Genomic DNA, 26,023 nt, shown 5'->3' with positions numbered 1-26,023 from the left:
GAAGTAAAGCACAAAGAAAAAAGCCCATCTCTGAACAGATGTCCCCATTAACTGGCATGCAGAGGTAGACTGAACGCAGAAGCTCCATGGCTAATAAAATTTGTTTAACCCTTTGGGAAAAAAAAATCTAAGCCAGCAGCCATCCCTCCTTCCTGTGGCAGGGAGTTCCAAAAGTTAACTCAGTGCTGCGTGACGTAGCCCCCCCCCCTTTCCTGATCACAATTATCGAGTCTAGCAGAGAGTTGCTTCCTCCAGGGCAAGTACATCTGCCACCTATAAGAGAAATTATCAGCCCGTTGTTGGAAAGGTTGCCTGGCAGATCAAATAAACTCAAATTAGATTATCTTCTGTCAGGCAGGAGCCGCCAAACAACAAGGCAGGTGGCTAGGTTCTGTCCCCAGGCTCATAAAGAATGCAAAAAGCGAGACAATTAGGCCAAACTGTAAATCGTTTAACAAATTTTAAAGTGACTTCTAAAAAGGGTTTCAAGGGTTAAATAATAATCTTTAAAATTCCGTTTTTTATTGTTATAACCCTCAAGTCATCAAATTTTAACAGTCAGAATCTTTGTGGGATTTGTTATATTACAGGGGTGGCCAACGGTAGCTCTCCAGATTTTTTTTGCCTACAACTCCCATCCGCCCCAGCCATTGGCCATGCTGGCTGGGGGGGCTGACGGGAGTTGTAGGCAAAAAACATCTGGAGAGCTACCGTTGGCCACCCCTGTGCTATAAGGTACTTTTAAGGTTGTTCTAGATGACTAAAGTTTTCTGGTCAACGACTGTAATAATAAACCGAACTGCGCCCACGTGTGGCCCCCTACACCTTGGGGTCCTGTCTGAGCCTGCGGGAGCCTTGGAAATTCTGACACAGAGTGGTGGATGGGGCCACAGAATAGCTGCCATGGCTTACCTTCGGTCACACAGTGGAGATTCTCATGCGGTGGCAGCAGCTGCTGCCGAAGCAACGCTTTTAAAAAAGAATTTGCGCAGCCAATCAAAGCCCCAGTGGCCCCTCCGAAGCCTTGCTGGGCAAAGACCCCGGCCTAGCATTGCTCATTTGCTAAAATTGTTTCACAGGTCAACAGTGCCATAGGGTGCCATGGCCCCCGTTGGAGACCTCTGCCCTGGCTCATGACCTGCTAGAGGCGTGAGGTCTCCTCCCCTTACCTTATTGGCTGGCTCCAGTTTCAACGCGGCTTTCAAGATAGGGATAGCCTCACTGTACTCCCCTTGCTGAGCCAGGACCTAGGAGGGAAGCAGAGAAACACAACTGCCGGGGTGCCACTGAGCGGACAAACTCCAGGAACGAGAATCCAGGGACAAAAGGTGGTTGGTCCAGTAAAGGCTATTCCATGGATTTTGTTCTTGTTTGGGGGGAGGGGGAGAGGGGTGTTTGCAGGAATGAGGGTTGCCAAATCCCCTGCAGCCTCCCCTGTAGTTTTCCCTCCCAAATTGCTAGAGCGTCCAGCAAAAACCATAGAGTTTTCCCAGAAGTTCCTAGAGCAGCCGGTGCAATGATGCCACTGTGAGCGCAAGGCTAGGATGTTTTTTTTTCCACAGGAATGAAATAAAAAAAGATTAGGTCATCTTCCATTTGCAAACAAGTTACAGTTTACGCCTGATAATAACATTTTGTGGGTGCGTAACTTTTTTAAGACTGCCGTCTTCCTTTTTAGTAAACACAGGATTGAAAAATATGAAACTGCCTGTATGAACACTGGCCAGTCCAATGGAGAGTCTTTTCTATGGCAGGATGCTTGTCCCAGGGCTTGCACCCATGGGTTTTGCATTCTGATTATCAGTTTCAGAAGCCAAGCCAAAAAACATTTAACATTTCCCCTAGGCTTTTGGTTATTTTTTTCCCCTTTTCTACGGTGAGCAAACTTAGAAGAAGATGACTGCAGATTTATACCCCACCCTTCTCTCTGAAGCAGACTCAGAGCGGCCTACAATCTCCTATATCTTCTCCCCCCACAACAGACACCCTGTGAGGTGGGTGGGGCTGAAAAGACTCTCCCAGCAGCTGCCCTTTCAAGGACAGAGGCTCAGGGCGGCCTACAATCTCCTATATCTTCTCCCCCCACAACAGACACCCTGTGAGGTGGGTGGGGCTGAAAAGACTCTCCCAGCAGCTGCCCTTTCAAGGACAGAGGCTCAGAGCGGCCTACAATCTCCTATATCTTCTCCCCCCACAACAGACACCCTGTGAGGTGGGTGGGGCTGAAAAGACTCTCCCAGCAGCTGCCCTTTCAAGGACAGTGGCTCAGAGTGGCCTACAATCTCCTTTCCCTTCCTCCCCCACAACAGACACCCTGTGAGGTGGGTGGGGCTGAGAGGGCTCTCACAGCAGCTGCCCATTCAAGGACAACCTCTGCCAGAGCTATGGCTGACCCAAGGCCATGCCAGCTGCTGCAAGGGGAGGATTGGGGAATCAAACCCGTTTCTCCCAGATAAGAGTCCGCGCACTTCACCACGACACCAAACTAGCACCAAGCTTACCCACCAACCTGCTCACAAATACATAAACATAATTTTCCCATTAAATTTCAGTTCTGATTTTAGTAATTTTAAGATTTTTACGCAATTGTTATGCTGATTTGAATGCATCTTGCACAGAAGCCCCCGGCTGACAGGCCAGACAACTTACCTTGTAAATAAAATCATCGTCAACAGAGCTTTTTTGTAGCAGGAGCTCCTTTTCCTATTAGGCCATGCCCCCCGTGATGTAGCCAATCCTCCTGGAGCTTACGGGGCCCTTCGTACAGGGCCTGCAGAAGGATTGGCTATATCAGGGGTGTGTGGCCTAATATGCAAAGGAGGTCCTGCTAGAATTCCTTACAGGGCTCTTCTCACAGGGCCTACTGGAAGCTCCAGGAGGATTGGCTACATCAGGGGTGTGTGGCCTAATAGGCAAAGGAGGTCCTGCTAGAATTCCTTACAGGGCTCTTCCCACAGGGCCTGCTGTAAGCTCCAGGAGGATTGGCTACATCAGGGGGGTGTGGCCTAATATGCAAAGGAGTCCCTGCTACAAAAAAAAAGCCCTGATCATTAATAATACATTTGGTAAGCACAGACAACAGGATGCTGCTCTAAAGAATTGCCCCAAAGGGGCTCCGCAACACACCTGTCCTCCTCCCCCAGCTAAGACCCCAGCTCTACCTTTCCTTTCCGGAAGAGGGCTTTGATGTTGTCCGGCTGCTGCTCCAGCACCTGATTGCAGGACTTCAAGGCCGCCTCGTAGTGGTCCAGTTTTAACTGAGACGCCGCCAAGTTGTTCAGACACTTCAGCTTCACGTCCAGCAACTCAGCCTCTTCCTCTGGACTGAAATCAACTGAGCAAACAAAGGGTGACATTCAGGGCCTTTTTTTTTGTAGCAGGAGCTCCTTTGCATATTAGGCCCCCCCTAGGCTTCCCAATCCCCAGGTCCCAGAGGGGGATCCCCCGGTTTTACAGGCTTCCCCCCTCCCCCAGCCAGCTGGCCGGCGGGGGAAGCCCCGCCTCCAGAGCCATCATGCACCTCCATGAACGATTCCCATAGGGAATGATGGGGAATTGATCCGCGGGTATCGGGGGCTCTGGGGGGCTGTTTTTTGAGATAGAGGCACCAAATTTTCAGTATAGCATCTAGTGCCTCTCTCCAAAATACCTCCCAAGTTTCAAAAAGATTGGACCAGGGGGTCCACTTCTATGAGCCCCAAAAGAAGGTGCCCCTATCCTTCATTATTTCCTATGGAAGGAAGGCATTTAAAAATTTGTGCAGTCCCTTTAAATGTGATGGCCAGAACTCCCTTGAAGTTCAATTATGCTTATCACACCCTTGCTCTCGGCTCCGCCCCCAATGTCTCCTGGCTCCACCCCCAAAGACTCCTGGCTCCACTCCCAAAGTCCCCAGATATTTCTTAAATTGGACTTGGCAACCCTAACCCCCCCAGATGTAGCCAATCCTCCTGGAGTTTACAGTAGGCCCTGTAAGCAGAGCCCTGTCAGGCAATGTTTCATTGAAGTTATTGATGCTTTCTGATCATGTTTATTTCATGCTTACTAACCCCATTGCTGAATAAAATACTATGCCACTAATATCTGCGCCCTGCAAGAGAAGGAGGAGGGGTGGGAATGGAAGGCGCTAAAACTCCAAGGGCCAGTAAAGCCTTTGAAGTGCAGAGCGCCAAGCTCGCCTCTCTGGCGCCTCCCAAGCGAAGCAAGGACATCACCAGGGGGGAGAGTGGAGCCATCACCGGTAACAGATAAGCAGGCGTGTGAAGGAGTTACTTGCAGGGCCGACTGTAGTGTTATTATGAGAAATAGTTTAAAGCCCAAGCCTTTGAAGTGTATTCATAAATGCCAATGGTTTCCACTGTCCGTTATCAGTTTCAATGAATCCATGTAGAGAGTAACATTGTTGTAATCAATAAATGAAACTTAGTTTTTAACAAAGACAAGTTTGATCATTTTGAAACTTCACAACCCTTTGCTGACAGTAAGCTCTTGGAGGATTGGCTCCATCAGGGGTGTGTGGTCTAATATGCAAAGGAGTTCCTGCTACAAAAAAAGCCCTAGGAGCAGGGGTGGGATTCTAGCAGGAGCTCCTTGGCATAATAGGCCGCACACACACACACACACACACCCCAGATTTAGCCAATCCTCCTGGAGCTTACAGTAGGCCCTGCAAGAAAAGCCCTGTAAGCTCTTGGAGGATTGGCTACATCATGAGAGTGTGGCCTAATATTCAAAGGACTTCCTCATCTTAGAGAGAGCATTGGGTTCAGGTGTTACTGGGGGGGGGGGGGCTGAAGGGAGAGATAGTTGTGAATTCCCTGCATTATGCAAGGGGTTGGACTAGATGACCCTGGAGGTACCTTCCAACACTACAATTCTAAGTGGTAGAATCTGCACGGTTTGGGTGATGGTAACAGCCTACACAAGTGTCAGCATACATCTCTTCCAAATTATTGCTTTCCTAGTCCTATTACATTGCTTATTAGATGTCTCAACCGATACTCCCTCTAAGCCACGGGTGGGGAACAGTGGCTCTCCAGATGTAGTTTGCCTACAACTCCCATAAGCCCCAGCCAGCATGGCCAATGGCTGGGGCTGATGGGAGTTGTAGGCAAAACAAATCATCTGGAGAGCCACTGTTCCCCACCCCTGCTCTAAGCTGCGGAGCCTTGTGAACAAAAATTCTAATTCGTGAGCGACTGGCATTACATTTGTGAGCTACTGCATAAATTAGGTTTGTTCTGGGACCCCTCTTCCTGAGCAAAGACAAAAATGTGTGAGCTGGAGGCTAAAAAAAATGGTGAGCTAGCTCACACTAACTCAGCTTAGAAGGAACGCTGGTCTCAACCTATCAATTACGCCGACTTAACACTCGGGAATCCACCTCACGCCTTGGCGAGAAAGGCAGACTACAAAGCAGTTAAAAGGTGCCTCGCGGAGTGGCCACCAGGTACCTTTGGAACTGGAGCCGATAACCTTCAGGGCGATGTCGTAGGAGTTGATGGCCAGCACGTAATCCGCTCGCTGGTAGTGGGAGTTGCCGCGTTCCCTCTTGCGGTTGGCGAGCTCCACTTTCTCTTTCCCGCTGAGCAGCTCCAAGTCCGGGGCATCCCGCACGGCCAGCAGCTCCGCTTCGAGGGTGAGGGCCGCGTCGGGAGGGATGTCCGGGCTCCTGCTCAAACGGATCGAGAACACCAGAGGCCATTTTGTAGAAAAATAGGTGGCGGAGCTCATTAGTATATGCCGTGCCCCCCACCACCAGCCAAAAGCAACCCGGTGCAAGAAAGGAGAGCCCCGGGCGAGCGAGGCCTGCTTGGGCTGGCTAGAGATCCAGCCAACCCAAGCAGGCCTCGCTCACCTGGGGCTCTCCGGGGCCACACACACACCCCACAGTCAAAAGGTCAGCAAGCCACCCACCACCCAAAATCACATAAGAAGTGGAGAAAGGGTGGAGTGGGCTTCTCCCGGGGTTGATGAGGGCTGCTGGGGGTGTGGCAAAGCCCCTGGTGGTTGGCTGGCTGCCCGCTCTCCTAATCCAGGGATTGTTATTCAGCTGCACCTCCTATTCAATGGACAAGGTTGGTGGAGAGGAAGAGGGGGGTCATCAGAAAGCTTCAGGAGCTCCTGTGCTCCTGTGAGCTCCTGCGGAATCCAAGGCCTGGAGAACACCCATCAGCAAGGAAGTCATCTGCTGGATCAAACCAACAGTCCGCCTAGTCAAGTGTCCTGTCTCCGACAGTGTCCAGCCCTGATGCTTCTGGGTGGGGCCTTTTTTTGTAGCAGGGACTCCTTTGCATATTAGGCCACACCTCCCTGATGTAGCCAATCCTCCTGGAGCTTGCCGTAGGCTCTGTACTAAGAGCCCTGTAAGCTCTCGGAGGATTGGCTACATCTGGGGGGTGTGGCCTAATATGCAAAGGAGCTCCTGCTAGAATTCCACCCGAGTGCATGGTATAAAAAGATCTCAACCTGAGACCCCAGAGAGCTGCTGCCAGTCTAAATAGACACTACCAACAGATGTGGTGGGCACAATGTAAGGATTAAGCGTAAAGCAACTTCACATGTTCACGCGTATGTTCAATCTATACCACTTATCGCTTAATAAGCCTCTATCACAGGGGTAGCCAAACCTGCTTAACATAAGAGCCACACAGAATAAACGTCAGATGTTGGAGGGAGAGAGGAAGGGAAGGAGGGACTGGATTATAAAAGTTATGAAATGGACAAATTAACAAGAAAATTAAGAGACTATGATTTGGAGCTCTTTAAGTTAGAGTGGAAGAAGTTCAGAAGATACGTAGAAAAAGAGTGGAAAATAAAAGGACATTGGACAATTTTTGATAATGATTAAGCTTTTCATATTTTTTAAAAAACAAAAGTATAATTTTTGGTTTTTTAATAGTTAAAGGTACCTTTAAAATATATATATATATATATATATATTTAAGTAAATAACACTGGCGGGGGTCAAGTAACGGGGGGAGGGGTGGGGGAAAAGTAAGATATGGGGTAGAAGAATTTTTCTTTTTTTAAGTCTTTATAAGATGTAGATATAGTTTTGCTACCATATGTTACTAATAAAAATTGTTTATTAAAAAAAAAGGAAGGGAAGGAGGGAGATAGATGGGGTGGAAAGAAAGCAACTTTCACTTTAAATGCATTCTCCAAGCCGCTGGCTGACTTGGCCTGGAGAAATGATTGAAAGAGACAAATGCCTTCTTTAAGCTGGCCAACGGGGCAGTGGGGGCTTCAAGAGCCACACAATATAGTTCAGTTTATTTCAGGGGCGGCCAACGGTAGTTCTCCGGATGTTTTTTTGCCTACAACTCCCATCAGCCCCAGCCATTGGCCATGCTGGCTGGGGCTGATGGGAGTTGTAGGCAAAAAACATCTGGAGAGCTACCGTTGGCCACCCCTGGTTTATTTGATTTATACCCTGCCCTTCCCCACTGAAGCAGGCTGAGGGCAGCTCACAAACATAATAGAATAACAATAGAAACAGTTAAATGGGACCAGCATACCTGCGGGACCGTCTCTTCCCGTATATGCCCCGGAGGTCGCTTCGTTCGGCCCTCCCAAGATAGCTGACTGTCCCCGGCCCAAGAGATGCACGTCTTGCCTCTACCAGGGCCAGGTCCTTTTCGGTCCTGGCCCCAACCTGGTGGAATCAGCTCCCTATGGAGATCCGGGCCCTATCTGGCTTGTTAGCCTTTCGTAGGGTCTGTAAAACGGAGCTGTTCCGAAAGGTTTTTGGGTGAGGCGGCGGGCATCTGCCCATTAGATCGGTTGGCCTCCCCTACTGTACTATCTTACTGCGCTGATTAGCTGTACTGTCTTGCTACACCATCTTATTACCGTATATGGTCCTGCTGAACCGTATCATAATGCCCCTGTATAAATCGATGGTGCGGTCTCATTTGGAGTACTGTGTGCAGTTCTGGTCGCTGCACCTCAAAAAGGATATTATAGCATTGGAGAAAGTCCAGAGAAGGGCAACTAGAATGATTAAAGGGCTGGAGCACTTTCCCTATGAAGAAAGGTTGAAACGCTTGGGACTCTTTAGCTTGGAGAAACGTCGACTGCGGGGTGACATGATAGAGGTTTACAAGATAATGCATGGGATGGAGAAAGTAGAGAAAGAAGTACTTTTCTCCCTTTCTCACAATACAAGAACTCGTGGGCATTCGATGAAATTGCTGAGCAGACAGGTTAAAACGGATAAAAGGAAGTACTTCTTCACCCAAAGGGTGATTAACATGTGGAATTCACTGCCACAGGAGGTGGTGGCGGCCACAAGCATAGCCACCTTCAAGAGGGGTTTAGATAAAAATATAGAGCACAGGTCCATCAGTGGCTATTAGCCACAGTGTGTGTGTGTATATAAAATTTTTTGCCACTGTGTGACACAGAGTGTTGGACTTGATGGGCCGTTGGCCTGATCCAACATGGCTTCTCTTATGTTCTTATGTTCTAACCATTCTGTTGGACTGAACATTGTAACTGGTTTTTATTGTCCTGCTGTTGCGATTTTATTGCAATTTTATTATTTACGTTGTACTCTGCTCTGAGCACCTGCGGGGAATGGGCGGAATATAAATAAACAAATTATTGTAGTTGTTGTTATAGTTATTATTGTCGTCGTCATTATTATCATTATTATATTTTATTAAGTGACTGTTGCATTTTAACCGTTTTATTGCGACTGTGATCCGCCCTGAGTCCGCATGGGAAAGGGCGGAATGTAAGTTAACCAAATAAATAATAACAATTAAAAAGAAATTAAACGTTAAAAGAAACAATTTTAACCACTTAAACAATTAAACAATAAGTTAAACAATTAAAACAGCGTAAACAAGTTTTGGAAAATCCTTTTCCCACAAGATTATTTCCCCACCTGATCTCCTTGTGTGAAAAAAGCCACATGTGCTTCATGACCTGCAGTTTGGCCCCCCACCCTCCGTTCCGCCACTCTATCACATCTCCCTTTAGGCTCTCTCCCAGCCTGACAACAAACACCAACTTTTAAAGCCTTTCCTCATAACGCAGAGACTGGCAAACCCTCTGTCGATCCCACTGCTCTTTTGAAACAGCCTCCCTGTGTGGAAAGACTCCCCTCACACACACACCCCCACACACTTCCCTTGTCTGTCCTGCCACACACCTGCCCTGCGAGCCATGGCAATATTTCGGATCCGACTGGATGAGGGCAGTCTCCCCCACCTCCATCAGCTGCACGCATAAGTCCAGGGCCTGCAAGGGAAATAAATGGAGGTTGTGAGCAGCTAGAAATGGCTTTTTGAAAATCCCTTCGAATCACAGTCATCTAAGCCCAGCCCCCTGCACAATGCAGTAAACCCACAAACACCTCCCTCTAAATTCACAGGATCTTCATTGCTGTCAGATGGCCATCTAGCCTCTGTTTAAAAAACCTCCAAGGAAGGAGAGCCTACCACCTCCCGAGGGAGTCTGTTCCACTGAGGAACCGCTCTGTGAGGAAATTCTTCCTAATATTTAACTGGAAACTTTTAATTTCAACCCATTGGTTCTGGTCCAACCTTCTGGGGCAACAGAAAAGAACACAGCACCATTCTCTATATAACAGCCCATCAGGTATTTGGTTATCATATCACCTCAGTCATCTCCTCTCCAGACTAAACATACACAGCTCCCTCAACCTTTCCTCATAGGACTTGGTCTCTAGGCCCCTCGCCATCTTCGTTGCCCTCCTCTGGACATGTCTCAGCTGGTCTATATCCTTATTAAATTATGGTGCCCTTAAAAGTCAAGACCATAAACAGAGACATGGGGAGGGTGACCCTCTCCTGAACACAGCTCAGCACCAGCTTTGTGTACAGAAGAGGACGAGACTGGATTTATACCCAGATCTTCACTCGGACTCTCAAAGCAGCTTACTATCCTTTCTCTTCCTCCCCCACAACAGACACCCTGTGAGGCAGGTGGGGCTGAGAGAGCTCTCCCAGAAGATGCCTTTTCAAGGACAGAGTCTCAGCGGACTACAATCTCCTTTCCCCTTCCTCCCCCACAACAGACACCCTGTGAGGTAGGTGGGGCTGAGAGAGCTCTCCCAGAAGCTGCCTTTTCAAGGACAGAGTCTCAGAGCGGCCTACAATCTCCTTTCCCCTTCCTCCCCCACAACAGACACCCTGTGAGGCAGGTGGGGCTGAGAGAGTTCTCCCAGAAGCTGCCCTTTCAAGGACAGACAGAGTGGCATACAATCTCCTTTCCCTTCCTCCCCCACAACAAACAACCTGTGAGGCAGGTGGGGCTGAGAGAGCTCTCCCAGAAGCTGCCCTTTCAAGGACAGTCCCAGAGCGGCCTACAATCTCCTTTCCCTTCCTCCCCCACAACAGACACCCTGTGAGGTGGGTGGGGCTGAGAGAGCTCTTCAAGAAGCTGCCCTTTCAAGGACAAAGTCTCATAGTGGCTCACAATCTCCTTTATCTCCTTCCCCCACAGCACACTGTGAGGTGGGTGGGGCTGAGAGAGCTCTGACAGAAGCCACCCTTTCAAGGACAGCTCTGCAAGAGCCATGACTAACCCAAGGCCATTCCAGCAGCTGCAAGCGGAGGTGTGGGGGATCAAACCCAGTTCTCCTGGATAAGATTCCGCTCATTTAACCAGTACACCAAACTGGCTCTCTGAAGTGTGACCCCCTTCACCTTAAAGGTCCTGCTGGACTCAAAACTTTGTTTTGTTATGTTCCAGTACTTCCAGTAAAAACGATGCCATGATGGGCACTGGGAGTGGCAATCCCCATTCCTTAACACCTCTGCGGTGAAAACCTGATACACTTTGCACCAGACATCAGAGTAGCGTTGCCAAGTCCAATTCAAGAAATATCTGGAGACATTAAGGGTGGAGCCAAGATCAAGGCTGTGACAAGCATCATTGAACTCCAAAGGGAGTTCTGGCCATCACATTTAAAGGGACGGCAAACCTTTTAAATGCCTTCCTTCCATAGGAAATAATGAAGGATAGGGGCACCTTCTTTTGGGGCTCATAGAATTGGATCCCCTGGTCCAATCTTTTTGAAACTTGGGGGGTATTTTGGGGAGAGGTACTAGATGCTATACTGAAAATTTGGTGCCTCTATCTCAAAAAGCAGCCCCCCCCCAGAGCCCCAGATATCTGCGGATCAATTCTCCATGATTTTCTATGGGAATAAATCTCCCTAGGGAATAAAAGAGTTTCCAGCAGACATTTCCCTCCCCACCCGCTTTCTGACGACCCTGAAGCGGGGGGAGGGCCTCCAAACCGGGGGATCCCCTGCCCCCACCTGGGGATTGGCAACCCTACATCAGAGCAGAGAACAGCCGCATGTTTAGATTGGAAAGAGCATGCTGGCAAACAGATCTAATGCTTTGCTCCAGAGCTGGAATTTTAATAGGAGCTCCATTGCATATTAGGCCACACCCCTCTGATGCAGCCAATCCTCCAAGAGCTTACAAGGCTCTTTTTTGTAAGCTCCTGGAGGATTGGATACATCAGTGGGGTGTGGCCTAATATGCAAAGCAGCTTCTGTTAGAATTCCCCCCCTGCTTTCCTCTATGTCCAAGCCTCGAGTTCTTTGCACATGCAGCGGGGACACATTTTTGTACGTATTTACTTCACTTATTCCGTGCTTTTCTCCCCACTGGGGATGCAAAACATTCTCCTCTCTGCCATTTTACCCTCACAGCAACCCTGCAAGGGAGGCGAGAGTGAGAGGATGTGACCACTGTTCCCTCTAAGCTGAGTTAGTGTGAGCTGGCTCACAATTTTTTACCCTCTGGCTCACACATTTTTGTCTTCGTGCAGGAAAAATGTCCCCAGGGCAAACTGATTTGTGCAGTCGCTCGCAACTTGAATGCCAGTAGCTCACAAATTAGAATTTTTGCTCACAAGACTTCACAGCTTAGAGGGAGCATTGGATGTGACTGACCCAAAGTCACCCAGTGAGCCAGCGCGGCCGAGCAGGGATTTGAACACGAGCCCCCCCCCCGGATCCCAGACCAACACTCTTCCCGCTTCTCCACACCAAGCTGTCACCAAGTCCAGCTGAAACCGAACAAACCAACAACAAGAGAGCTGTGCTTGTAGCCCCAATTTACCAGTATTAACATGTGGACAGCTAAAGCGTTTATTGCCAGCAGGGGTGGGGGACAGGGCGTTGAAAAAGGCCTCTGTTTGCAGATGCACACCCACCTGGATGACATCACAATCGCCCAGCGTGAAGGTGAGGCTCTGATTCTCCTCCACCAGCGTGCCGTCCTCCAATGTGGCTTTTAATCGAATGGTAACGTCCTGACCCTTAACCGGCCGCGTCTCCCTGCCTTGACCGGCTACTAGGACTTTCTTCTTCAACGAACCGCTCCCTGGAGGAGGATGAGAGGAGGGAGGGATGGCTGTAGCTAATACCACCATGATTGGAACATAAGAGAAGCCACGTTGGATCGGGCCAATGGCCCATCCAGTCCAACCCTCAACAAAGTGGCCAAAAAAACTCCAGGTGCCATCAGGAGGTGAAGCCCTCTCACTGTTGCCCCTCCTAAGCACCAAGGATACAGAGCATCACTTGCCCCAGACAGACAGTTCCATCTATACTCCCTGGCTAACAGCCACTGATGGACCTCTGCTCCAAATGTTTATCCAATCCCCTCTTGAAGCTGGCTATGCTTGTAGCCGCCACCACCTCCTGTGGCAACAACAACAACAACAAAATTTTATTTGTATCCCGCCCTCCCCACCCGGGCAGGCTCAGGGCGGCTCCATGGAGTGAACTCCATCTGTTAATCACCCTTTGGATGAAGAAGGACTTCCTTTTATCCATTCTAACCCGACTGCTCAGCAATTTCATTGAATGTCCATGAGTTCTTGTATTGTGAGAAAGGGGGAAAAAGTGCTTCTTTCCCTACCTTCTCTAAAAAAAGGTAAAGGTAGTCCCCTGTGCAAGCACCAGTCGTTTTCAACTCTGGGGTGACGCTGCTTTCACAACGTTTTCACGGCAGACTTTTTTACGGGGAGGTTTGCCATTGCCTTCCCCAGTCATCTACACTTTCCCCCCAGCAAGCTGGGTACTCATTTGACCGACCTCGGAAGGATAGAAGGCTGAGTCAACCTGAGCCAGCTACCTGAAACCAGCTTCCGCTGGGATCGAACTCAGGTCATGAGCAGAAGCTGGGTTCAGGTAGCCGGCTCAAGGTTGACTCAGCCTTCCATCCTTCCGAGGTCGGTCAAATGAGGACCCAGCTTGCTGGGGGGAAAGTGTAGAGGACTGGGGAAGGCAATGGCAAACCACCCTGTAAAAAGTCTGCCGTGAAAACGTTGTGAAAGCAACGTCACCCCAGAGTCAGAAACAACTGGCGCTTGCACAGGGGACTACCTTTACCTTTTTAATCGTTATTATTAAGGCCTTCCACACTGCATCGTCACCATTATTCCCCAAGGCCATCAGTGTGTATGTCTCTCTCTCTCTCTCTCTCTCGGCTTGGCTTCGCGAACGAAGATTTAAGAAGGGTGCAATAGTCCATGTCTGCTGCAGGCTCGCTGGTGGCTGACAAGACCAATGCGGGACAGGCAGGTCCGGCCACAGTGGCTGCAGGGAAAAGTCTGATTTAGGGTTGGTGTATGTAACACTTTCAGAACAACGTCACACACTTCTTCCAGTTAACGTGACGGTGGGGTAATTAGATGGCGTGCTATCTCTTTCCCTTCCCCTCCAGGACTAATTGAAGGATGTTTTAACTGTATGACAGTTCAAGAATATTTTGAAATGCAGGCTACACAATATCTTAAATACACGAAGGAGAAACAAACAAGAAGACGGGAACGAGAAAGGAAAGACTATGGCCCAGTCATGTCTTTCTGGTTGCCTAGTTGTACAGAGCAGGGGTGGAATTCTAGCAGGAGCTCCTTTACATATTAGGCCACACACCCCTGATGTAGCCAATCCTCCAAGAGCTCACAAGGCTCTTTTTGGTAAGCTCTTGGCTACATCTGGGGTGTGTGGCCTAATATGTAAAGGAGCTCCTGCTAGAATTCCACACCTAGTACAGGGCAAGATTTTGGCTGGCCAGAGCCGATCAAGAAGGCGCCGTGTTCAAATTCCACTTCCCTCGCACCACCTGAATTCTGGCCTGCCCCGCTGCCGTTGAAAGCACCTTCCTGATCCGTAAAGCAAGAGCTCTTTACCCAGGACATCCGTCCACTCTTCTGCCGTCTCCGAGCCTTCCTCAGCTGGCCGCTCCGACATGGATCCCGGGGCTTCCTCCTTCGCTGCCGTCGGCTTGCTGGCGGGCACATCCTCCAGTGGAGGAAGGTCGTTCATGTCATCCTCTTCCTCATCGTCCAGGACTTCAAAGTCTTCGCCACTGTCCATCACGGAAGCGTTGGCTTTGGCAAGCTCCGGTGAGGTCAGGTCGAGGAGACTGGCACCGGCCCAGTCCGAAGAAACATCCCCAGGGCTGTCCCCACTGGAGGCCATGGCGCCCGTGCCCGCTGGATCTGCCTAGCTGTGAAAAGAAAGGGGGGGAAAGGTCAAGGGGGTTGCCTGCCGTTATCTTTTTGAGATGCGGTGACCAGAATTATACACAGTACTCCAAATGAGGCCGCACCATCAATTTATACAGGGGCATTAAAGCTGCAGTGCTGCAGTCGGAGCCCTCTGCTCACGACCTGAGTTCAATCCCAGCGGAAGCTGGGTCAGGTAGCCGGCTCCAGGTTGACTCAGCCTTCCATCCTTCCAAGGTCGGTAAAATGAGTGCTCAGCTTGCTGGGGGGGGGGGGGAGTGTAGATCACTGGGGAAGGCAATGACAAACCATCCTGTAAAAAGTCTGCCGTGAAAACGTTGTGAAAGCAACGTCACCCCAGAGTCGAAAACGACTGGTGCTTGCACAGGGGACTACCTTTCTTTATTATGATACTGGCTGATTTGTTTTCAATTTCCTTCCTAATAATTCCCAGCATGATGTTGGCCTTTTTTTATTGCAAACGCACACAGTCTTGACATTTTCAGTGAGTTATCTATCATGACCCCAAGATCTTTCTCTCTTCCAGTTCACACCCCATCAACTTGTATTTATAGTTAGGCTCTTTGGCCCCAATGTGCATTACTTTGCACTTGGCCATGTTGATGCCCACTCGCCCAGCCTCAACAGATCCCTTCAGAGTGCCTCACAATCTTCTCTGGTTCTCGCCATCTTTGTTTATTAACAGGCTATATTAATTATAACCAGGGTGCTTTTTTTTTTTTTTTTTGAGTAGGAACGCACAGAAACGCAGTTCTGGCTGGCTTGGTGCCAGAGGGTGTGGCCTAATATGCAAATGAGTTCCTGCCGGGCTTTTGCTACCAAAAAGGCCCCGTATGAGACAATAGTGATGTCAGGGGGAGTGGCCTAATATGGAAATGAGCTCCTGCTGGGCTTTTTCTACAAAAAATTGCCCTGATTGTAATCCAATTTAGATTCCACTTGGTACTAACCGTATTGTGTAAACATGTTTCCATTTACTAACACTCACAAGGTCTCTTAATGAAACACTCAGCAGTTGGTGAGATATGAGATGCAGAATGGCCGGCGGAAAGTGGCCACAGGAAGACATGTATCATCTCGCCTCTCTGAACAACACCATTCAGCGCCAACTGAAGGGCAGACTTTACCTCGACTACTACAGCCTGGAAAGAACTGTATTTTATTTTCATAAAGACTTTCAAAGGACTTTCGGCGGGCACGGGAAAAGAAATAGCCATTGCCCCCCCCCTCCTCTTCTACATTAATTGGTAACTTTCCATTTTGCCCCAGTCTGGCAAGACCTGAACTGGTAAAACACTTGCCATGTACTAAACACTTGCTTAATTATCATCATTAAATTTCTTTTGATTGAACCTGGGCAAAACCTTACACCAGGGGTGTCAAAGGGCTGCCTGCTTCCTTCTCCCTCTCTCTTGTTTCCTTCTGCATTGCAGCTTGCTTTGCCAGGCTTGCTCAATCGCACAGGAGCTACAGAGCAAAACCTCTATTTTCTCCGTTGGCTGAGTCTCCTCCCTTGGGGAGGAAGGGGGGGGGGAGGCAGAGCTTGCTTTGCCAGGCTCTCTTAATTGCACAGTAGAGCTACTGAGCCAAGCCTCTCTTCCATCTATTGGCTGAGGCTCCTCTCCCTCCTGGTCTGCTGGGGAAGGGAGGAAAGAGCCAGAGCTTCCTTTGCCCAGTTCCTTGGATCCCATGGGAGAGATACAAAGAAAGTGCCTTTAAGACCAACAAGTGCTAATATTGGTTTTTGTCTGTGTCCTTTATAAAGTTTATACCTCTGCTACCTAATCTTAAATAGGTACTCTAATGGCTGACAAGGTCTCATTTATGTCAGATCTGGCCCTCATAACAAATGAGTTTGACACCCCTGCCTTACACCCTGTCACATGGAGAGCTTTGGAGTCTACTATATTTGGTGGGTTCTCCTTCTGGCCATCACTACTAGTGCGACCTCAGACCAGCAGGCAGAAGAGGAAGGAATAGGGTTGCCAAGTCCAATTCAAGAAATATCCGGGGACTTTGGGGGTGGAGCCAGGAGACATTGGGGGTGGAGCCAGGAGCAAGGTTGTGACAAGCATGATGGAACTCCAATGGGAGTTCTGGCCATCACATTTCAAGGGACCTCCCACCTTTTAAATGCCTTCCCTCCACTGGAAATAATGAAGGACAGGGGCACTTTCTTTGGGGGCTCACAGAATTGGACCCCCTGGTCCAATCCTTTTGAAACATGGACAGTGTTTTGAGGAGAGGTACTAGATGCTATGCTGCAAATTTGGTGTTTCTACCTCAAGAAATAGCCCCCCTCCAAACCCCGGATAAATTCTCAATTAAACCGTATGGGAATCGGTCTCCATAGGGAATGACGTTTCCCAGCAAACATTTCACTCCCTTCCCCGCTTTCTGAAGGCCCTCAAGCAGGAAGAGGGCCTCCAAACCGGGAATCACCTGGGGATTGGCAACCTTAGGGAGGAAGGCAGGAGGCAGCAGAAAGAGACACAGGCAGGCTCGATCCCACGACTGCCACCACTCAGAGCAAAAGGGCAGGCTGTTATTGCGGCCACCACCAAGCGAAGAAAGGCCTTCCTGAATCCACAGGGCCTCAGCGGCCGCCCAACACCACCTACACCTGACGCCAGTCCTCATATTCTGTCTGCTCAAGGCAGGCAACAAAGCCCAACCTTTCTCCTGACTGAGAGAAAGTTCTGGAATCTTCTACAGTGCGTGCTGATTCCCAGCACAGACAGGCCGAGGTGCCTCAGGGCTACATTCCCCCTTCAAGGCTAAACGTCCAAAAGCCATGTTTTCTATGGCGATAAACGGCCTTGCCTACAGTGGTTTTCCCCTGAAACACCTAATTAAAACAGGGACGGCTGTGAAACAGCAACGAGCGAGGGTGTTTTAAAACCAAAGCGCAGCACTTTGGAGAACAACGCGCAGTATTATTATATTTCATTGGCTGTAGGAAATTTGGAAACTGAAACTCCAAGGAAATTACAGGGGAAAGGAACGAAGAGTTTACAGCGATCCCTCAGGCTCTGAGAGGCAGTCTGGCGTTAATATTCTCCCGCCGCAAAAGGGAAGGTCAAAGCCAAAAGTGACTTTCCTAAAAACCATCGAGAGAATTAGCCGCGGAGCAGAGATTCACACTGGAGGCCCCAACCACTCTTTCGATGCCTTCCTTGTGACAAAGAGAGGTGTTGGGAAGTCCAACCAAACTCCGTGCCACTAGAGACAGGTGAAAGATTTGTGCTGGCTATTAACTAAGAGACGGGGATGGCTGAGTGATATCAGTAACTCCCGAAAGAAGCAGGGAACAAACACCCAAGCCCCAAGGAAGAGAGCGACACATGAAGAACTGGTTTGGGTAGGCAGTGATCCAGCCTCAACTGACTGGCAGGACAGGCTGCAGAACGCCAGTCGATCTCGTCACCGCGGTTCGGCAACATCCACGAAGCCCATAATTGTATTTATTACAACTTAATCCCACCTTTTCCCGAAGCGGCTCACCGCCGGCGACGCAGTCCCTTCTCCTTTAATCCTGCAAAAATAGGTTAGGCTCAGAGACGGTGGCTCGCCTCAGTTTGCCCGGCAAGTTTCTCAACCGAGAAGGGATTCGAACACAAGTCTCCTCGACGCTTCCGCTCACGCTGGCTGCCGACTCAGACTCCCACATCAAAACGAAAGGCGCACAAACACCAGCTTTTTTACACCGGCAGATTGCGCGGAGCAATCGCTACACGCGAGCCAGGATCGACCCATGTTGACGCACTCTCTCCTCGGCCCAGCGTCTCATCCTTCCGGAATCATCTAAGCACCTTCCCAAGCAAGACAATGCCAGACAAAGAGCAGTTAGTCAATCCTTGTGCTTGTGAAACTCCTTGCCATAAGGTGCGGCCATGTTCTCTAGTTTGCACAGCTTTTCAAAAACAACAAGCTTTTAGCCTAAGTCCCAGACAATGCCCGTTAATGACCATTACCCACAATATGTTATACACGAGCCTCCATATCCAGAGGCAGCCTATCTTCTATTACCATATTTTAGGAACAAACAACAGGGGTGGCTCTCTCAGAGCCTGCTTGCAAGCTTCTAAGAAAGCATCTGTTTCTAAAACAATGGATGTAGGTCCAGACAGACCTTAGATTTCCAAATAAATTCTTCTTTTCCTGTTGCTGCGCCCTCCAGCTTGAAAACCCCAAAGGGTGGGAAGACCTCACTCAGCGCTGCCTAAATTCCTCATAGGCAAAACAGGAATAACCTTGAGATCACCTGTCGGATGGCAATTCTCTTCAAGCGGCAAGAAAACTCGGGCCAAAATTCTGGCCTACTGTTTTGACTTCGCAAAAGGCACGCGAGGAACGCTCAGGCAAGGATAAGAGGAAATTATTCCACGCTTATTTGGGAACGACCTCACCGTGATCTGCCTCGTGGGGAAATTCTTAAAAGCCATAAAAATAATGTACACGAATGCTCCCGACTACTACATAAGCGCAGACTTCTTGTAGCACACAGGCACAAAAAAGAGACGGCGTGCTAAGATCAACAACTCGATCCAAAGTCCACCTCTTCTGAAGAAAGCACAGCCAGGCTCACTTCCTAGTTTCAGGACGGCGACCAGGTGCACATGGATGAGGAAGGCTCCACAAGACTCAGCTCAGCCCGATGGACTTTGAATCCAGGCTTACTCCCCAGAAGACCTATTGAAAATCATTAGCCACAACTTCCAATTGCAAATGCAAGGGGAGATGCTTAACCGATTGGCTGTTGGCTTGACAGAGAATCATAGCGTTGGAAGGGACCTCCAGGGCCATCTAGTCCAACCCCCTGCGCAATACAGGAAACTCACAAATATCTCCCCCTAAATTCACAGGATCTTCATTGCCAGGATCGTCATGGGCCAAAGTCACACCAGACCGGGAGGTGACCAGTCCACCAGAGTTTCTGCCGAGGATTGAGCTGCTAATCTTTAAAAAGCACCACCAGATTTAAACCAGAATATGCAAAAAGGAGAGAAAGACGGGCGATGGGATTAAAGAAAAATTTGGGGAGCTGGGGAAGAATCTGCAGCTAGGACTTCAATTCCATCTCCCCCCCCTCCCTCCTTCCCTTCCAAACTCAGATCTTAATCTTTAAACCTACCTGTTTCACTTGAACATCCACAAACATTCACACTTGAACATTCCACTCCGCAGCCCCACCCACTTTACAGCCTGCCCGATTCTCTGTTGTGGTTAAAGAGATTTTTCTGTCTTGGATTCAGAGAATACATAGATCGACCAGCCCTTATTTCACGTGGAGAGGGGGGGAAACAACTGAGCAGGGGGCCCCCGTCCAACTGCAAAAACCCCAAGGTGCTACCTCTTCAGAGGTTTGGCTAAAACACACACACACCCTGCAAGCTTTTTAGCAATACATAGCAGGGACTAGCAGCTTCCCCCCACCCTTTTTAAAGGATTCCCTCCCCCACCCGGAGAGCTACCTTGTTTGCAACACTCACCTGGTCCCCAGAAATGATCCTTTTCCCCAGCCCCACCCCCTCAGTTCCCCAGACTGGCTCAGCTGACCGCAGGAAGCCGATGCTACTGGCTGCTCGCCTGTTTCTCACAGCAAGAGCTCCGCCTCTTTCTCAACTACTTTGGCAACAGAGAAGTCTTAAAGGGACAGGGTGGCTTTTTCTTCTTTCTTTTTTTAATTGAGTGAGTTCAAGGAAAGGTTGCATTTGGAAAACATAGGCATGGATAAAATATTAGACCAGCAGGTATTACTTTTAGAAAGTCCCACCTATCAGAGACACATTTTATGGAGAATCACAGAGTTGGAAGGGACCTCCAGGGTCATCTAGTCCAACCCCCCTGCGCAAGGCAGGAAACTCAAAAATACCTCCCCCTAAATTCACAGGATCCTCATTGCTGTCATAGAATCATAGAATCCTAGAGTTGGAAGGGACCTCCAGGGTCATCTAGTCCAACCCCCTGCACAATGCAGGAAACTCACAAACACCTCCCCCTGAATTCACAGGATCCTCATTGCTGTCAGATGGCCATCTAGCCTCTAGATGGTTTGCTTTTCTTTTTTTGGACTATATTTCAAATTCCACCTAGAAAGAAACTAAGTTACCTAGAAAATATGCTCATTTTCCTTTGCATTAATGGCTAAGCTGTAAGATATTCTTTTTTTTCCACACATTATTGTTATTTTATTGTTATTTCCACACATTATTGACTCCTTGAGCGCTTTCATCAGCGCTGCCTTCGCACCATCCTCAACATCCACTGGAGTGACTTTGTGACCAACACTGAAGTCCTCAAGCGGGCAGAGGTTACCAGCATCGAGGCACTGCTGTTGAAGACGCAGCTGCGCTGGGCAGGGCATATTTCTAGGATGGAAAACCACCGCCTTCCCAAGATTGCCCTGTATGGCGAACTCTCCACCGGCCATCGAAATAGAGGGGCACCAAAGAAGAGGTACAAGGACTCCTTGAAGAAATCCCTTAGCACCTGTCACATCAACCATCACCAGTGGTCTGACCTAGCCTCAGATCGCAAAGCATGGAGGCTCACCATCCACCAGGCTGTCTCTTCCTTTGAGAACACACGCATAGCTGGTCTTGAGGACAAAAGGAGATTGAGGAAGAATCGCACTGCTACAGGACCAACCCTAAATCAGACTTTTCCCTGCAGCCGCTGTGGCCGGACCTGCCTGTCCCACATTGGTCTTGTCAGCCACCAGCGAGCCTGCAGCAGACGTGGACTATTGCACCCTTCTTAAATCTTCGTTCGCGAAGCCAAGCCGAGAGAGATTGTTATTTTAACTGAGTGGTGGTTTGATCGTTTTTGATGCAAATGACTGTGCTGCTACTGTTTAAATGTTAATGACTTTTTCGTATTATTAATAAAAAGTTAGGTTTAGAAAAGGCTATTTGCCTTACAAAATGGAGGGACTAGAAGATTCTAAGGGAGGTGGCGAAACACGTAGCAATCGTATCCGTTTAAGTGCAGCTTCTGAGGGGAAAAACTACTGGATTTCTTTGTTTTATTTCTAGATTTAAAAAAAAAATCCAAAAGCCAATGACATGTTATATTTTAACCAATTAAGCACCATTGAAATATGGGTGAAATCTTAGAAATTTTTTCAAACCAAATCTTCATCTTCATACTACTCAAATAATTTTTCTTACTATAAGGAGGGGTGGAGGAATGTCTGAGAAAGGTCTAGAGGGGTGGCCAAACTGTGGCTCAGGAGCCACATGTGGCTCTTTCACACGTATTGTGCGGCTCTTGAAGCCCCCAGCGCCCTGCCAGCTGGCTTGGAGAAGGCATTTCTCCCTTTAAAGTTCATTTAAAGTTGCTTTCTTTCCACCTCCCCCCATCTTCTTGTCTGCCTGCCTTCCGGCTCTCAAACATCTGACGTTCATGTCTTGCGGGTCAGCTCTCAAACGTATGTTTATTCAATGCAGGGCTTTTTGATAGAAAAAGCCCAGCAAGGAACTCATTTGCATATTAGGCCACAACTCCGACACCAAGCCAGCCGCAACTGTGTTCCTGTGCATTCCTGCTCAAAAATTGCCCTGATTCTATGTGGCTCTTATATCAAGCTACTTTGGCCACCCCTGGTCCAGAGCAATCCTCTGTTTGCTTGAAAGGTTTGGACAGGAAAAGAGGAGGAGAAAATCCTATTTCCTCCCACCGCCCACGCAAGTTTCCTAAAACATGAATTGTACTGGACAGTGTGAAGATACTGAGGGAAATAAAAGCGATTTTTCAGGTTTTTATAAAGCCATCTGGCTTGCCACATGCCTTTCATGGCAGGGCTCCTCTACTTTAAGCAGCTGCACTGTGGGCTGATAGTTAAGTATAGCTGCCTCCCCCATGCATCTCTAGTTGAACATGAACAAACAGCCTTACCATCAGTGGCTGCACTCATTTTAAAAACTGCATAGTCACTAGCCAATCTGAACTGTAAGGGGAGAAAGAAGAATATTTATATTCTGCTTTTCTTTACCCTAAGGAGACTCAAATTGGCTTCCCTTCCTCTCCCCCACAACACTCACCTTGTGAAATAAGTGGGGCCAGGGGTGGAATTCTAGCAGGAGCTCCTTTGCATCTTAGGCCACACCACCTGATGTAGCCTATCCTCCAAGACTTTACAAGGCTCTTTTTTGTAAGCTCTTGAAGGACTGGCTACATCAGGGGTGTGTGGCCTAATATGCAAATGAGCTCCTGCTAGAATTCCACCCCTGGGTAGGGCTGAGAGAGTTTTGAGACAACTGTGACTGAGGTCACCCAGCAAGGTTCTTATGGAGGAGTGGGGAATCCAACCTGCTTCTAGAGCCCACCACTCTTAACCACTATACTACAATATACTTCTCTCAGAGAGAGAAGGGACTCCTCTATGACCTCTTTCACTGTGCACAGTGATGCTCTGTATTTTTGGTGCTGGGGGGACACAGGGGGGCCTCTGGTGTTCTGGCCCCACTGGTGAACCTCCTGGTGGCATAGGGTTGCCAAATCCTATTCAAGAAATATCTGGGGACTTTGGGGGTGGAGCTAGAAGACATTGGGGGTGGAGGCAGGAACAAGGTTATGACAGGCATAACTGAACCCCAAAGGGAGTTCTGGCCATCACATTTAAAGGGACGGCACACCTTTTAAATGCCTTCCCTCCATAGGAAGTAATGAAGGAGAGGGGCACCTTCTTTTGGGGCTCATAGAATTGGACCCCCTGGTCCAATCTTTTTGACACTTGGAGGATATTTTAAGAAGAGACGCTGGATGCTATGCTGCAAATCAGGTGCCTCTACCTCAAAAAAGAGCCCCTCCACAGCCCCAGATACCCATGGATCAATTCTCCAACTCTATGGCAGGGGTGACCAAACTGTGGCTCTTTCACACTTACTGTGTGGCTCTTGAAGCCTCCACTGCCCCATTGGCTGGCAGCTTGGAGAATGCATCTAAAGTTAAAGTTGTTTATTCTCCACCTCCTTCCCTCCCTGTCTTGCGGCTCTCAAACATCTGACATTTATTCTATGTGGCTCTTACGTTAAGCAAATTTGGCCACCCCTGCCCTCTGGGAATCAATCTCCATAGGGAATAATGGAGTGTCCAGCAGACATTCCCCCCCCACACACACACACACACTTTCTGATGACCCTGAAGCGGGGTGAGGGGTAGGGCCTCCAAACCTGGGGATCCCCTGCCACCACCTGGGGATTATAAAGCAGAAAAAAGGTGCACGGACAGGAGGTTTACAAAAAAGTGTTAACTCCGTGTAGAAAACGCCTCTTCTCCAATAGACACTATTTCACAAATACCAAATAAAGATGCTCTCTTCAATAGTTATGGAAACATCAATTTCTTCACTCATGTCAAAAGTTATGAACATATGAACATGCCTTCTATTGAATCAGACCCTCAGTCCATCAGTATTATCTATTATCAGACTGGCAGCAGCTCTCCAGGGTCTCAAGCTGAGGTTTTTCACACCTATTTGCCCGGACCTTTTTTAGTTGGAGATGCTGGGGATTGAACCTGGGAGCTTCTGCTTACCAAGCAGATGCTCTACCACTGAGCCACCGTCTCTCCCCTATTCCATTCACAATAATTCCGGATTAGCTCTCTGTATGCACAGATAACACAAGTTCAGTACCATTGTGTTACCTGTGCGTACAGAGAGCTAATCCGGAATTATGGTGAATGCAATATTTTTATTTTATTGGATTTATATCCCACCCTCCCCTCCGAAGCAGGCACAGGGCGGCTTTTGATATGAGTAAACAAATTGATTTTTCCATAACTATTGAAGAGAGCATCTTTATTGGGTATTTGTGAAATAGTGTATATTGGAGAAGAGGCATTTTCTACACGGAGTTAACGCTTTTTTGTAAACCGCCTGGGGATTGGCAACCCTACCATGTGGCACCTGGGTTTTGGCCACTATGTGGCAGAGGGTTGGGCCGGATAAACAGCCAATACTCTTTATTTCAGTCCTTCCATACACAAACATTATTCCTTATTCCTCAGTGCTGACGCCTCTGAGAGAAATGCACTTTGCACATTCTCAGAGAAACTGCCCCGGCGGACTCCTCCCTCTCCCCAAGCCCCGCCTTCGGATTCCAGCTCCCCTACGGGGGCGTGGCCAGAGGAGGAACGCGGAAGGCGCCGCGTTTCCAAGGCAACGCCCCTTCGTCCGACCCCGGCGCGCCAGACGTACGTCACGCACGGAGTCACGCCGTGCGTGACCCCGCCGCCAACCCGGAAGTGAGCGCGGCTCCGCTGGGTCTATGGCCAGGGAGGGAGTTCTCGGTCGGCGGTGAAGGCAGGCAGGCAGGGCGCCGCTCTCCGTCCGGCTCCCGCTCCTCCGCCTCCCTTCAGCGCCCGGCATGTGAGCCGCGGCCGCGGGGCCCGTTGAAGTAAGTGGGCGGGGCCTGTTGGGGGAGGGGCCTGGGCAAGGGGCGGGGCTCGCCCTTCCCTGGCAGTGGGGGAGGGCAAAGTGAAGTTGGGAGGTGGGGGGAGGGCAGGACAGAGGCCCCATTCAACGGGGGGGGGGAGGCCTCAGGGTTTCCTGCGAGGGGTAGTTTGTGGGGGTGGGGTTGTTGGGGGAGGGGCTAGGAGGGTAACCTGGCAAGAGGGCAGGGAAGGGCAGGGGTGGCCACACTTGCTTCAGCTAAGAGCCACATGGAATATACATCAGATGATTGAGAGTCACAAGACATGGACATGGATGTCAGATGTTTTAGAGCCACCAGACAGGAAGGGAAATAGATGTGGGAGAGAGGAGGTAGAAAGCAGGCAACTTTAAATGCATTCTCCAAGCTGCCAGCTTGGAGAAATAAGAACATAAGAGAAGCCACGTTGGATCAGGCCAATGCCCCATCCAGTCCAACACTCTGAGTCACATAAGAACATAAGAGAAGCCCTGTTGGATCAGGCCAATGGTCCCTCCAGTCCAACACTCTGCGTCACATAAGAACATAAGAGAAGCCATGTTGGATCAGGCCAGTGGCCCATCCAGTCCAACACTCTGAGTCACATAAGAACATAAGAGAAGCCCTGTTGGATCAGGCCAATGGCCCCTCCAGTCCAACACTCTGTGTCACATAAGAACATAAGAGAAGCCATGTTGGATCAGGCCAGTGGCCCATCCAGTCCAACACTCTGAGTCACATAAGAACATAAGAGAAGCCATGTTGGATCAGGCCAGTGGCCCATCCAGTCCAACACTCTGAGTCACATAAGAACATAAGAGAAGCCATGTTGGATCAGGCCAATGGCCCCTCCAGTCCAGCACTCTGAGTCACATAAGAACATAAGAGAAGCCCTGTTGGATCAGGCCAGTGGCCCATCCAGTCCAACACTCTGAGTCACATAAGAGAACCTAAGAGAAGCCATGTTGGATCAGGCCAATGGCCCATTCAGTCCAACACTCTGTGTCACACAGTGGCCAAAAAACCCAGGTACCATCAGGAAGTCCATCAGTGGAACCAGGACACTAGAAGCCCTC

At 49.2% G+C, this 26,023-nt stretch overlaps 1 protein-coding gene across 1 annotated transcript; it reads right to left on the bottom strand.

Annotated features, from left to right (window-relative positions):
* Positions 1 to 1,169: 1,169 nt before the first annotated feature.
* On the bottom strand, positions 1,170 to 14,508 carry LOC132565938 (peptidyl-prolyl cis-trans isomerase FKBP8-like; the record flags this gene model as incomplete). Its single annotated transcript, XM_060230559.1, has 6 exons — positions 14,191 to 14,508; positions 12,205 to 12,374; positions 9,161 to 9,249; positions 5,454 to 5,671; positions 3,162 to 3,334; positions 1,170 to 1,247 (listed from the first exon to the last, which is right to left on the bottom strand). Coding segments are annotated over exons 1-6 (1,020 nt in total), but the record flags the coding sequence as incomplete, so codon positions are not given.
* Positions 14,509 to 26,023: the final 11,515 nt, after the last annotated feature.

This window comes from Heteronotia binoei, unplaced genomic scaffold (genome assembly GCF_032191835.1).
Source record: "Heteronotia binoei isolate CCM8104 ecotype False Entrance Well unplaced genomic scaffold, APGP_CSIRO_Hbin_v1 ptg002205l, whole genome shotgun sequence".
In the NCBI taxonomy this organism is placed as follows: Eukaryota; Metazoa; Chordata; class Lepidosauria; order Squamata; family Gekkonidae; genus Heteronotia; species Heteronotia binoei.
Note: the sequence above shows the minus strand (reverse complement) of the source record. Positions and strands in the feature narration are given on the sequence as shown.